This window comes from Dermacentor variabilis, chromosome 3, assembly GCF_050947875.1.
Source record: "Dermacentor variabilis isolate Ectoservices chromosome 3, ASM5094787v1, whole genome shotgun sequence".
Classification (NCBI taxonomy): Eukaryota; Metazoa; Arthropoda; class Arachnida; order Ixodida; family Ixodidae; genus Dermacentor; species Dermacentor variabilis.
This window is the reverse complement of record NC_134570.1, coordinates 105,027,325-105,042,975: the sequence shown is the minus strand read 5'-3', so window position 1 is coordinate 105,042,975 and position 15,651 is coordinate 105,027,325. Positions and strand designations below refer to the sequence as shown.

General features: G+C 43.3%; 1 protein-coding gene across 1 annotated transcript in view; it reads left to right on the top strand.

Moving 5' to 3' along the window:
- The window catches only part of LOC142574670 (nose resistant to fluoxetine protein 6-like), a 53,992-nt gene extending 39,326 nt beyond the window's left edge, over positions 1-14,666 (top strand). Inside the window, exons 9-10 of the mRNA XM_075683707.1 lie at positions 11,851-11,993; positions 14,433-14,666. Of these exons, the coding sequence (XP_075539822.1) occupies positions 11,851-11,993; positions 14,433-14,666 (377 nt within the window). The remainder of the gene's footprint in view (positions 1-11,850; positions 11,994-14,432) is intronic.
- Positions 14,667-15,651: the final 985 nt, after the last annotated feature.

Here is a 15,651-nt window from a genome sequence, read left to right as displayed (position 1 = left end):
TGCTCGGCGTGAGCTTCTGGAGAAATTATGTGCGCGCATTGCTCATGATTGCGCATATGCGGTGCCTGCTCTTATCCATATTCTTGCGCCAAACGGAACAACAAGCACCAACCCGAAAGCCCGCATGTTCCCCTGAACGAAGCCGCAAATGATCTGTGTGTCTACTGGACGGGCAATGAAAATTGTGTTGTGAAATTCAACCTTAGCGCTTGCCTGGTGCGTCCATCGCCGTGCGTGCGCTGTGAATATATATATATATATATATATATATATATATATATATATATAGGAGTCATTTCTAAATATTTATAATGGTGCAAAAGCCGACGAATCAAATGTTTTTAGCTGTTACTGTCACTTTTGTAGAAACATGTACGTTGTAACATAGCATTCTAAAAGACACGCTTCTCGTCCACTTTGTTGTCCTGTGTCTCGCGCTGGTAATATACTCGGAACGTCTAACAAGAAGACCATATCAATAGGCGCTATCCATAACGCAGGATCGTAGGCTCATGGCAGGCGCAGTAGCTGCAGTTATTAGATATTATAGTTTCTTCACTGTAAATTATAGCAATCATCCAGATTTCTTAAACTAGTCATGCATTTAACCTGTATTAGATCAACATTGTTACGACATGCTTATGGGAGTCAATTCAAACTAGATTGCTCCCCCAACCAGAGAAAGTACAAATGAAAGGCTCAATGTTTATTCTAATTTGGTATTCCTAAACAAATAATATTGGCAGAATTTTATGCCTGCTTGCATGTCCTGCAATTCAGTGTTCAGAGCTGGAAAAACTCATTCATTTTCTTGATGTCGAAAGGCTGCTTCAATATCGACAGCAAGCTATAATTATTCATTTGAAAAGTGTTAAGCAATGACTATATCTCTAAGTTTGTCAATGCGTTTTGTTTCACGAACACAATTACGTTTCCTTTCTCCCTCTCATTGACAGCTATGGAATGAAACTGCTCACTTTCATAAGTATCAGGATGCAAACATTCGGGAGTTTGTCCTGAGCATTTGTCTGCATCCTATAGTGTGCATGTTTGTATCAAGTTCTGGTGTTGCAATCGCAGTGATCTACGCATATTGTTATATTACAATAAACAAATTTATTTAACTTTGTTTTCAAATCTAGAATGTGGCCATGCAGTAACGACCACATTAATAAGCAATAAAGAAAGCTGCAGATTCAGTGCATGTGTTGGAATCTATGCGAAGTGAAGTTTTTTTCAAGGGGTCAATTAAATACTGTTAACGTAACATCGATATTTACAATTGGTCTTATTTTCAACAATCCAACATCTCACCTTTTTCAACGTTTGCTTATGCACCGCAGAGGTAATAAACTAAATGCCATGTTATGTTATATGCACTACACTGTTCGCAAACTGTACCGAAATGCCAGCGGCAGTTAATGTAGATGCAGACTGCGACACATCAACGCAGTGACGTTTTGTTGAGCAAGGGATGGTGCGAGGTGTATACGGATGCATGAATGACATGTGGTTATGTACTTATTTATTTATATACCTCGCAGGCTGCAAGGTTGGAGTATTAGGTGAGGAGGAATAAAAAGTAGTTACAAAAAGAAGAGCCCAACATTAAGAAAAAACCAGCAAAAAAGCAGCACCAATAAAACGCACCAGCTAGCGCAACGTGTTTTAATGGCACAACTTTATCCAATACTTAACAAACAATAAAAGAAAAAAATTACTGCAGATGCACCCTGTAAAGATGGTAAACCAGCGAAGCTGAAGTGTGCGGCCCCGGTGTTTATCACTGGGTTAATTCCAATGGTTTATTCAAGTCTTTCTATATTATTGGTTATGTCTGTGTTTCTTAATGAGATTACACACACGGTTGGCTTGGGTTTATGACATCGTTTATTTGGAATGCCACACATCGCGCTTCGCAAGATCGCCATCATGGAAAGGGCAATGAGTGGTTCGTTGTGTTAATCCAGTGGGTCCATCAAATTCTGTCTGAATTATGTTACGCATTTGTGTTTTTGATGCGTTAATCATAGTATTTCTGACTCGGTTATGCACTGTAGTAACCAAGTGACACAGCGGGGTGGCACATTTGATTTAAGTAAATGCAGGAACACATTTTTATACCTATTGCGATATCGGAGAGAGACTGCTGCACGCGCGATCTGCTGCGAGAGAGAAACGACGTCACTATCGGTGTGGCCAATGGCCCGCCACACCTTTGCTGCGAGATAATTATGACATCATGATCTTGTATTAACCCCGTTCTCCTCTGTGTCCCTTCCCTGCAATAACACGTAGATAAATGCATGTTTTAAATGCATAAGCACTTCCATGCCTACCCAACAAGAAATTTCTCCGTCCATCATGTAAGACAAATACAACGGCTCACACCCCCTACACAATGGCTCATACTCCTACACTAGGGTTTTTGTGATCGGACCATGGGTGTTTCGACTAGGCATATACAGCTTCACTGTAAAAAGAGTGAACACCTTTCTACTATAGACCAAGACGATCATCAAGTGTATTAACAAATGAAAGTTTATTGAACATGCCGAGGAAATGCTGTTCGACAAGCAATAAAGCGAAGTTACACGAAAAGCAGAAGTCAAATCTCACGTGTGACCATACAGATCCCAACTGGAAACACATCCATCTCTGAAAGTATAACACAGCCCATGCTGACACAAGATTCTCCCTGTGTCTTCGCATCTATAGTTTCAATAATTTCTCCAGGCAGCCGATCTCCCCAGAATGCTAGCTTCTTCCTCTACAATGCATCCTCGACATGTGAGCTTGCAGTGTAGAAGGTAAAGCTAGCATTCTGTGCAGATCGGCTGGCTAGAGAAATTATGGAAGCTATAGATATAAAAATGCTGGGAGAATCTTGTCAGCATGGCCTCCGTAAGAAATGGATGCATTTCCTGTCAGGAAACACACATTATCTTTGCTTCTCCTTTTTGTGTATCTTCGGTTTATTGCTTCTCAGCCAGAGTTTACTCGATGTGTACATTAAACTTTTGGTTCTTAGATAATCTCAGTTTTCTTGTTCGTCCTATGTGTTCTCTGGTGCCGTTCGCACCCAGGCTAATCATTACTTTTTATATGGCAACAAGTCACTTTAATGGCACTTATGATGCTTTTGTGTATCTCACAAAATCTTTTATTTCGCCAATGTAGCAAGAATGTATCGTGTGGAATTTACAAGAGTGTATCTCCCAGAGCAGACTTAAACCATATCATGTGGGGATGCTCTAAGCACCCCTTTCCCCCTTTCCTCAAGCAATTAATATCTAGTGAGGAGCAGTGGGAGGCTGCCTTGCGCAGCTCCAGGCCCGATCTTCAGGAGGCCATCCTGGAGTGGGCTGAGAGGATAAAGGAGGCCTACTTCAAGTAGTTCCTCCCCCCACCCTCTACTCCATTGCCCCCTTCCCTTTAAAGAGGGATAAATAAAGTTTTTGATCATCATCATCATCGTGTGGAGTATGAACAGGGTACGCTAACTTGTAATTAAAAGGTTTATTGTGAAAATGCAGTGAATTATAAAGGTTATCAGAAAGTAGTACAGCGATAAACCCTGAGAAAAACTAGTGCTTGATGAAACTAAACATAAAAACGGGAAAGGGAGAAAATACATATAGGTATACAAGTCCGGGGAAAAAACTATTGGGATCACCAAGTGCCCATGTGGCTACCTTCCAAGAAACTCGTTTATTTTTACAATGGCATGGAACTGGATGAGTGTGCTTGCATAAGCAAGCTTTCAGTCTGTCTATTAGAATAGTGTTTCTTGAAACGTGCGGGCATGCAGGATTGGCAATTGTAATTTTTTTCCTGCACTTAGAATTTTTTCTGTATTTTCTTTCTCAAGCATGTTTATTTATCTTTGGCCACATCAAGCACCAATCTTTAGCTAGCCTTCAAAGATATCTTTTTTTCTGGTAATTCTATAAATCGCCACATTTTTACAATGCTCCTTATTTGAAAGTTAGTCCTCATACATCTCTAGTGTCATCTTGCTGATACTGCTTCATGCTATCCACCCTTGCAACATTTGTGTCTGTGTGTGCGAGCGCGCATGAATTTGGATGCGAAATCAGGCCCTTGTGCGGAGTTATCATTCTTCTCCTGTGCAGCCTCATGAATTCGTTAACTTTAGTGCAACAGAAATACGATGCACAAGAACGAAGAACGAACACACAGCGCTTCGTTCTTGTCCGTTGTCTATCTATTGGGCTTTAGTTAATAATGAATACACACCAACTCGACCAGTTTTCAGTTCTTATGTCGGCCTTGTAAGCCCGCTTGTGTCTTGGAATATTTGCATGGCTATGTATCCTGTAATGTAATTTTTCGCCATGTACTTACAAGTCGCGTGTCAACCTCCTGATTTTCCCGACGATCTCGTTTGATGTTCAGGCCCATACAGTTTCTGGTGAATCCATGCAGATGTGCAGGGTGCAATTTTCACTACAAGTGCTGCTTTGATTGCTTTCAGTTCAGCTTTTCTAGGTGTAGGCTGACATGGAATGGTACTCACTTGAGGTTTAATTTTATGTAGCGTCATACTACTGTTACACTGCTATTGCCACATCAGTTTACCATATGTGCTTGATGTTTGCTTGCATCTTCATTATTAGCAACCTCCTCTGTGTGTTTAGCAGTTGTATATAGTTCCGTGGCCTAATTCTTTGCCCCCATATTGCACGGTATGGGCCTTTTCTGTTCCAAGTTCAGGTGCTCCCGAGGTTGTTTCTGAAGGGAGGGCCAGCCGTCTTTGCATCTCATATGGTAGCTGGCATAGTATCTTGGCACCAGGTTCTGAGTTCTTGGGGCAAAGAATTTGGGTTTTAGTCTGCAACTCTACTCTATCTAGGTGCTTGTTCGGTCGCTCTTTCTCATAGAGGTCTTCAAGCAGGGTAAAGTTGGAAAGAGCTATTACCCGATGCCTGTATTCGATGAGTTGTCGTTTCTGCGTGCTACTGGTAATTCATACTGTACAATACCGTGGACACAAGCACAGCATCTGCGATTTTCCATAGTTTCCACTCGTCCACCCCCCATGATATCAAGATTTTGCTTTTCACCAGGTGTAGAATTTGCGTCCAGGCATGGAATAATTGTTTCACCCACGTGCTGGTTCTGCCGCCATGATCTTACACTAGCTGAGCATTTGTGGATGTTGACTTGCGGGTACATTTGTCCAGTTATGTGGAGCACAATGTGGAATCTGGGGTAGTTGTTGATTCTAGTCTTTTTTCCGGCGTCGATATAAGCCGACTAATCAGAAAGCGAGAGGCCAGACTGGCCGAAAAAGTCTGCAGTGTTGTCGAGAGATTGTTGCATCATTTTTTATTTCTGTATAAGATAGTTTTCCCATAGACTGTAGTACACCATAGGCTGTTGTACTTCTTGTAGTATTCCCGTGTTGTTGGTGTGGGTTGGCCAAATGTACCTCCAAGTCTCACCTGGAATTTTATGTCTTTCAAAACGTTACTGTTTAACTTGAGTGCTCTAACAGAAATTGCTTTGGTCATCGTTCCTCTTATTAGAGTAGCATGAGGTACTGCTGTTAAAAGCCTCTTGACTCCCTTCATTCTTTCATAAGCGGTATTACACAATGTCCTGCAATAAAGTTCCAGCTGCTTATGGCCCACTCATATCTGCCAGAAGGGACAACTCTTGAAAAAGGTTTTTTTTGAGGTGTGTGTGCGATGTAGTATGAGCATTCATGTCTTGACATTTGTACATCTGTAGAACCAGCTTCCTGACAGAATACTTGCAATACCTGATTATGCTTATTTGTGTAGTGCTGTTGAACAATGCATATTGATGCAATGAATGTGTACACACTCGAAATATGACGAAAGATGGTTGTTTTAAAATTGTGCCCTTTGCGTTCGATTGGTGTTAGATTATCCATAAGCATGCCCCCCCTCCCCCCTATGCAATAGTATTTGGAAGTTTAAGGATTCAACAGAAGATGATGAACTAAATCTAAGTGCAAGAACTTTTTTTACCTATGACTGCCATCGAAAGGCGACTTCCATGGCTGCCAATTTAACCCCTCGCATTGTGTTAGCAGCAGAATGCTATAGCCAGTGGCAGACGAACAAATTGAACAATTTGTCTGCAAGTGTTCTTTTTTCTTTCCTGTATGTAGGTAAAACCTGCAATAATTGTATCATTGCAAAACAACAATTTGTAGTCCTTTATTGAATAAACCACATATTGTGTATAGTTGAAATGCAGGAATTTGTTCTAAAATGCCCGGGTGATACGTTCTTGCAAGTAGCATGGTATTTCATTGCTTATAAACATAGTAATAACAGCACAAAGTTATATGGGTTTACACACTAATATATTGGATCACAAACGTATTATAAAGTGTTAGTATACTATAAACACGTAAGGCATGAATGTTTCTGCACACTTGATCAGCTGTGAACGTGCAAGAAGTGCTTGTACTTAAAGATTCAGTTTCACAGGAAGGGATGCAACTGGCTGACTTCACTGCACAGTTCTGATTTATTTTTCTTTAGCGTGTCGTTTTCTAATGTTTTATCACCACAAGAACAGGCTGTTTGGCTGCTTTTCGCATTGTTGCACGAGTTTTACATGACGGTGCAGGTGGGTACGTTGTCAATGTGCCACTATAGCAAGCGAATGATTTACTTAACTTACTAGCTGTATAGTTAATTACCTTTCAAAGCAAATGCTAATACAAGTGCAGTAAGGATACAAAGCCCGCAACCTATTGAATGTTTATTGGTTTCTGTGCAAGAAAAAAAATTCTCCAGAGAACAGGTGCAACTTAACGTGCATGTAATATTCGAAAACAAATTAACGACGCTGTTTATTCAAGCCACGGATTTAATGCTATCGTAGAAAATTCATTAAGGTAGTCTACACTTTTGCTCTGTCACATTTAATAAGTGAAGTAAGATAACCTTTGAAGATGCATCGGAAAATTCACGCTTGAAAACTGATAAGAAAATGCAACTGAACGATACTGCGTTGAGCGCAACGTTGAAACTTCGGGTGCTTTGCTGTCTTGTCATTTTCTCTTACCGAGGTTGAAATTATTTAGGCTGCTCCGTACGCGCGATTTTTGTATGCTATTCAACAAAAGAAAATATTGAAGACTCCAAAAGACCACGTCGTCCCGGGGCAACTCGCAAAGGTGTACGAAGCAAACGTGAAAATGCCCTTCATTTGCAGGGTAGCGTGTCCCCGAAACACGTAGAAATGGGAGAATGGAATCTACGGTACAAGCTCTGTATTCTCCCTTCGCGTGCGAAGGGAATTCGGTAATCCACGTCTCCGCGCATTGCACTTGTTGAGCGAGACGCCATTTCCCAAAACAAACCGGCAAAATAGCTCTCCGCGCAATTTCGTCGAAAAATCGCAGCGATCGCTGCGACGGTGCGACCAAACGGTTGGTCGCAGCCGAAAATCGGGGGTAGGCGCTGTGACTGCGATTTTCACCACAACCGAGGGAAATCGCACTTCGCGTGCGACGAAAATTGCATCATGCATGAAATCGCATGAAACAGGCTTCACACAGCCATAGCGACATGACAATGAGCTTGAAGACGAAATAAGTGCCCTCTACCCGGCGCTCTCGAATGAAGAACTCAGCTGCTCTCCAAGTTAAGACCATACAAACAAATCACTGCACATGCAGTGCCAAGGAAGAGAACAAAGCACAATACTTACTTGACAAAGGACAGCGCGACCGAAAACAGTGAGTAACGCACGACTGCTCAAAAGAGCTCAATTTAGCAACTATGTAGAGCCCGGTTTCACACGGCAGCCAAGGCAGGCTTGGCAACCTGGTCTCCAAATGAAAATCATAAAAATAGCTGCACAGGCAGTGCCAAGTAAGACAAGAAAGTACTTGATTGACAAAGAGCAGCGCAACCGAAAACAGTGAGGAACACAAGGCTGCTCAAACGAGCACAATTGCAGAACTACGCACAGCCCGGTTACACACGCCAGCCACGGCAGTCTTCGCCACAGGCTTGGTCATGCGACCGATGTGACGACAGTATCGTATCGCCACCTTGCGTAAGGTTGGATTGTGTTGACGGGCTGTTGAAGCGCCGCGGTGTGTGCTTGGTGTGCGCGTCGGCATGTCGTGCGCGTTGCGCGTTTCTGTGTATCGACTGTTAATCATTTCGCGCAGAGCCGGATGCCGCCCTCTCTTCCGTTCTTTCGCGCACTGGCTCGCTAGCTGGATATGCCACTTCGTCTCATACCGGGGCAGTGAGCTGGCCGTCCCCGTTGTGCATTTCGCAGGCCTTTCATTTCGGACGCCATTTCGGCGCGTCTGACAATGCGTGATCACACCAAGCTATGCAACCAAGCGTGCCGAGCGCATACCGTTTAGTCCCATAAATATTAAAGCGAATAGCTTCCTGTCTCCTGCTGTTTTTATGTTCGTCAAGAGGAAGCTTTACCTAAATACATGCAAAAGGAGAATTCATTTTTCCGGCCACCACTGCACCAAATGTGACAGGGTTTGTTGCATTCAAAAGAAAAACTTGAAATCTAGAGACAGTTGGCTTAGAATTTTCGATACAGGTCCTAAATATTTATCAAAAATTGGCAAAAATTGCAACATATTCAAAAGATGAAACTATCAAGTTTACAACTCTGTAACTGAACAACGAAAAACGATCATACACTTCTGTAAATTGCAGCTAATAGTACATCTAAAGCGGAAGGAATTGATATGTTACACATGAATCTAAGAAATTTTGTGATGCGCAAATACAAGTTTTCCAGCAACCTTGTGCACAACGTAACAAATTCACGTAAGATGTAAAATAGCATAACTAATTTGTCCGCTTTCAATGATCTAATGGGTGCCGTTTACAGAACCGCGATATCTGTTTTTGATGCAGAGCTAATATCCGAACTTCGGGCTTCCATTTTTTTCAAACTTCGCATTGATGAAATTTTTTAAAACAAAATTCAGGCCCTAAATCGAAATTCCGCTTCAAACAGTCACTAGAATTTAGCTTTCTCTCTCAAATACAATAAATGTCATTAAAATCGGTCCAGGGGTTATCTCAGAAAAGCGTTTTTGCGTTTTACCTGTATTTGAATAGGCCGCGTCGGAGTTGGGCCCGGGCTAAAACTTCCTCTTAAGAGTGGTCGGTCGTAAGTACTGCTGATGCGCAAGAAAGACGTTCGTTCGTTCTTTTGCTCTCTCGCCAGCTATAATTCGCCCACTCTTGTCCTTTCATTCGGTCACTCGTTCGGGTTATTCGCTTGTACTGACATTCATCGACGGTGGTTTCTGCACAATGTTTTTGTATACATTCTGCTCACAGTAGAATTCACCGCAACACTATCTGCAGAGCACCGTTCCTATAGTAACGGATGTACCAATGCATTCCTTCGGTTCCATCGAAAGTGATGTTCACTCTTTAACTCGATTCCTTTATTCATGCGTAATATAGAACAAGCCTTATAAGTACACGGCGTGAGTGTGCTTACAAAAAAGAACTGTTCTGTCAGAGCCCATCTCAGGATGAATGACGACGTTAAAGCGACTAGCATTGAAGCAACGTAGCGACGCGCCATTTTGCCGTCGAAGAGACGCGTTATGTATGAATCGTGTACGCAGCCGACTTTCTCTCTCGCGCTCCTTGTAGCGACGGCATTACGAGGTCTGCGTGAGACGCGCGTGTGAATATAATACATCGAGACAAGATTATATTAGTATGCATGACGCGGCTTCGATTTCGCCCAACAGCGATACGTTTTTTTAATGATTTTTTGTCATTCAAGAGGCAGCCTATGCACACAGTGATTTGAAGTAGGCGACCCAGTTACCGATGCATGCAGGAAAGCGGTTATGCAGAAACATAGACGCAAATATTGCTCCAGGAAATGGCCTGAAGTTACCGAAGAATGCTAACGCACTAAAAAGCGCTTACGTAAAGACACGACGCAAGGGGATAAACACCGTCTTTTTTAAAATTCCATATCGGTGCGTCGGTGTCTCAACCCGTTTTCCCGCCAAACTGAATCACTGGATAGTCCGTGATATAATGGTTGGATAATTGCGCTGCTTTGACGGGAGAATCGAATTCGAAGCCAGCTGTTGGGTCAAGTTGGGTCATGGATATGGGACAACGCGCATAAGCCCCTCGTGGGGTAATTCATTTCGCACCAACTTATGTTGACGGTATCTGGTACTGCTTATCTGGAGCTGTTAAATGAACCTCGTTTTCCCCAACTTGGATCACTGGGTATGTGAAACTAGGTTTGCGCCACACTTCATCGAACCTCTTTGATCTCAGTTTGAAGGGGATCACGGTCCCTGACCAAATCTGATGTACAATCCGACGATTCGGAACCGTGTACGGGTTCCTTGTTTACTGAGTTGGACAGGAAATCGTCGTCACTTCTGCAGCCAGGACGTGAAGCAGCGAACGTGCGTAAATGGCAGGCACAGTTCCTGGTGCCACAAAGTATGTATTGGTGAAACAGGGACGTTCTCCAGACGCCTCAAGGACCATAAACGTGACGTAAGAAATAATTGTCGCACGACGAACACCATTGCCGAGCATGCGCAGGAACATAATCACAACATTGACTGGGACAATGCCACTGTTGTTGCCAAAGAAAAGTACATGTGATCCCGGTGGCTGCTACAATCCCTAATCACTCAATCGACGCCAGCTACGATGAACCGGACACCAGGGACAATGCCTGCCATTTACTCACGTTCGTTACATCACGGTCTGGACACATAAGCGACGACAATTTTTGTCCAACTCAGTGAAACAAGGAACCGGTACGCTATTCCAGAACGTCGGATTATACGTCAAACTTGCTCAGTGACCGTGATCTCCTTCATTTCCATGCCCGACTAGACGAACTTTCGTTGAACCCTTGATTATGATCTCAGTTTCGATGAATGGTATGCGAATTTGGGTATGAGGCGCTCTTCAGGTGACCATCATTACCTCAAACTTGGTTCATTGGGTGTGTGCCGTACTTCAATGAACCTTTTTGGCACTAACTTGGGTCCCTGGGGGTGTCGCTGGGGGACTTGGGTTACTTGGGTCCCTAGTTGGTCATTGCTGGAAGCAGCTGTGGAAGCTGTGCGAGATAAGGCCGTACCATCCACGAGTGCTGCCGAACCGATTGACACATCAACATAAATTGGGCAGATGTATACAACATACACACTAGGAGTATATGCGAAAATGTAAAGAAAATTCAGATAGAAGGGAACTTGAACACGTAAAAATAAACAATCGCCACTCGAACATATCGCATAATCCTGACTATGTCCCGTTCGTTTCATCGTCACTAGAAATCATTACATATAATCAATAATGAAAGAACTAGCATAGGAAAGAATGCTAATTGTATTGCCATCGCTAATATTCTCCAGAGGATGAATGCACCACCAACTTTTTGCCGTCTTCTTGGTGTCGCTCTGTAAGGGCCGATTCATAGTATCGTTACTTGCGATACTCCTTCACAAGGCGTGCTGCGACCGGTACGATCGTATTGTTCTCTTCTTTCCTCTTTATGTCCTCCTACCCTTCCTCAAGGTCCCGAGACAAGCTTCCAAAATGGGTGCAGAGAAGAGCACCTCTTCTTCTTCACAATCACTCTCTCGCTGTCTGTCATAACTTTTGCTTTTGGAGTACATGTGTACAAAATTCAAATCAGTGGGTATAAGCACTCATGCAAGCCCACATCAGCTAAAGAAGACTCTTAAAAATAGCGTCCAGTTAAGTCTGTTGGAAGTCTGGCTAAGCTCATAAGCTCAATCCGTAGTGAAAAAAGAGAAAATTTCCTCGTTATTTGTCTCTGCAGGGGCTCTATCGAAGCTGCTATCTTGGAACGCTTACGTGCCACTGAGCAAGCTCTCCTTCGGTGTCTACCTCATCCACGTGCCTTTCCTCCACCTGTTGTTTCGCGCGTCCAGGGAACGAATGTTCTGGTCGATCTTCAATCAGGTAAGTAAAAAAAAAAACTCGCTTACGGCAATAATTTACATTCCTGATGTTGAAACACGGGTTCTGGCCTGAGGCTTTTTTTTGCGCATTGTCGCTGACCTCAGGTCTGCATCTCTTTGTTCTCGTCACCGTAGTTAAATGGCTATGACGTTGCGCTGCCCAGCACGTGGGCACGGGTGCGAATATCGGCCGGGGCGGCCGCATTTCGTTGGGACCGAAATGAAAAAAAAAAAAACTCGTGTTCCGTGCATTTCGTGAACAGTATTGAAGACCAGGCGGAGAAAATTTATGAGGACTCGCCCGCTACGGCGTGCCTTGTAACCAGATTGTGGTTTTGACACGTAAAATTGCAGAAGTCGATTTTTTTGTCCATCTACCCGTGAAGCGTTTCTCTGGGTTAGACTTCTGACCGCAAAGCTTGTTAACCCATGATGAACACAACCGCTACTCATAATGCGGATTCTCGCCTCATAAATTCCGCTCGCGCACATGATCACTAAACGCTTAGTGGATGTTCTGCGTAAGTACATCTAGAGGTCAGTTCGGGTGAAGGGACAGTTTGAGCAGTTCCTCGTGCTTTAAGAAGGCAAATAAGGAAGATAACGTTTCAGCTTTCAAGAAAATTTATAAATGTTCAGTGCGACCGCCATTGTGGCACAAGTTCATGTGATAAATCTGAAAGCAAGAACTGCTCATGTGGAAAGGTTTGGAAAGAAAACGGGGTCATGGAGCGCGTTACGAGTGAATAAGGAATAGTGCCAATACAGAATTGATCAACTATTTCAAAAATAACCATCTCCAAGAAACTTGAGGAGGTACTCAGTAGAAATGTTGTTAAAGGCAAGGGAGAAAAATAGTTTCAAGGCGGGCTCCCAAATCACCATGACACAAATATTCCTGAAACAGATTTGTTTATATTTATTTGGTTGTCATTGTACTTGCAACAAATAAATGTTGCAAGGACCCAGTATAACAAGCGGGCCAACGCAGCATAATTGGTCATATAAAAATCAACAGAAGAACCGAGAACGTATTGCAAATATAAATAATTATAGGTCTGGACGTTTCAGTGCGATCACCATCTATAGGACATTATGGTTCTGCGCGACCAGAATTACGTTTATTGTTTCGGACAAAAGCAAGAGCTACTTATCAACACGGTTTACCTTGCGACAGCTTATAGAACTGTCTTAGCCATAGGCACAATTGCTTATATTTAACGTAAACAGGGCAGTTCAATGAGCAAAAGCATGCAGTCTAATGCGCATGAACATGTAATGCGCTGAGCGCAAACTGCGTCGCTACTCAGAAAACTAGATACCGAGAGAAGGGTAGTGCAGCGAAGTGTTGGGATGAGACTAGGAAAGTTACAGGTTATTACATGCAGTCGACTCACAGAAATCGCTTGGTGAGACCTTTGTCCATCACTGGACTTCTATGAATTTAATTGTGGAGATGAACGTCCCTCCTGAACTGCTCAGTGGGTCATAAGGAATGCTTAAGTGCGGAGCTCCCGATTACCTTTGACCAACTGGGGTTCTTTAACACGCACTCAAAACACGGTACACGAGCGTTTTCCGCAGTGCGCTCCCATCAGATGTTCTCCGATCACGTGGCTCAGCAAACAAATCGGTGACGTCGTGGTGAGCGCGCTGCGCCATGGTTACTGAATCACCGCGGCGGGTACTGGACATAAGTACTGGCCGATAACCACGATGATAGTGTAGCACGATGGTTGCACAGTGTCATTAACCCAAGAAGTAGCACCAATTCCTAGGAGATGACTACGCTGCACTGTGGTTAGCGGTTAGCGTTAACTAGTTCCAAGACAGCCCGACCCACAGGAGGCAAAGAAAGAAACGACCATACAAGTCCTGACTGCTATTTTTATGAGCGGCCATACAATTGGTTGTACAAGCTGCAACAGTAGAGAGTGAGGAGCAAAGAATGTCGCCAGGTACCCCTTTGCGATAATTTGTGCTAAGGGAAAAGAACAAAGGAGTAAAGAAAGGAGAGATTGGAGAAACAGTACCAGCTGAGTGATTAGGTGCGCATCGTAAAAGATGACAAGTGTAACGGCTAAAACAACGTACTATACGAGCAATATTCGTAATATTGATAAGCAGGTATTGTTTCTCTATTAGTAACGCACACATTAGGATTGATTTTGGTTGCTGGAAAATTATCGGCGACATAACTGGGCGAACTAGTATTAACAGCTTTAGAATAGCCGTACTGCACCATTAAAGTATCTCAAAAATTGATAAGGTGCGTTAGAGCTGCGTAAAATAACGATGAAACTGATGCATCATAAGGCTTTATACCAATATGCCAATTTACGTAGGCTTGTTAGAATGCGAATTCTCCCGAGAAATTTTTTCTTCGGGTGTGTTTGCCAAAGATATTGAACAGCCTGTTTTTTTCTCACTTCCCTTTCAGCTGACGTTGCTGTTTCTTCTGCTCGTCTGGAGCTTCTTGCTCTCCTATTTATCTTTTCTCATTTGCGAGGCACCGACAGCTGCTCTCGACAAGTTGTTGTTCAGCAGGCTAATTGGAGGAGGAGAACGAAGAGGAGACGGAAACTCGGAAAAGGCACAGCCTGAAAACAATCACGCTGGTAGCGACGTGAAGAAACCGGAGACTGCAGAAGACAGCGTCTTCTCTCGCTGCTAAGCGGACAGCAAGCTGGAGACGTGACGTCTGCTTCTCCACTCATTGCGAGCCTCTATTCCTGCACGAAATATTGTGCTATGGCAAGCGCGTAACATCCTAAGCGGAAGCAAGCGAAACAGTGCGCATGTTCCTCGAAATCGGCCATTTATTAGCGCCATTGACATGGCGAGTTTGGCGCGAACACTGCTGAGGCCGATGTTACGGGTCGCACTGGCACCTTGTTGTGACGCGACGGTAGGTAGCCACGACGGAGGAGGTGGAGTTAAGAAAGGCGGAGAAGTTGAGTACCCTTCTTTTGCCTAGTTACTAAGGAACTTGTGAGGGAACACAAGCTACGCATCTTGGTCGTGTTCACTGTAGCTGTTGCTGGACATCCGGCAACACAATGAAGAATCATGCATGATTTTGCTGACCTTATGAACTATGTGTTTGTCAGCACCTTTTTTTTTATCAGCGGTAAAACAAAGTGCTTGTGTTTGCGTGATATTGAGATACTCCAGGGTTGCAGTCCTTAACTAGCACGTTAAAGAAGCCCAGGTAGTCAAAAGGAATCCACAGCCTTCCACTATAACGTGTGCCTCCTTATTGCTTTTTTCGTTTTCTATATTTTGCGACCTGCTAGTTCATGATCATCAACATTGTTTTTCCATTTCATCGGTTGCTATGTGCTGGTTTTTGTTGAAACTGTTCTTGTTCGCGCTTACCCGTAGTGTTGTCAGTTTATCTCGAATAAGCGTTTACGATGTGATTGATTTTTGCTTACTTCTGCCCTTTTCCGCTATGTTAATCTCCCATCTGTACCTCATCTTATCGTTTCGCTGTTAACCACTTCCCCTTTGGCTGTCAAAGTGCAGTTGGCAGTAGGATGTATATATAAGCAAACAAATAAATAAATGAATAAATGAATAAAGACATAATGTATGAACACATGAAGAACCTTATAAATCTTTCCAATTCTTTACTTGTGTACGGTTTCCACAGATTT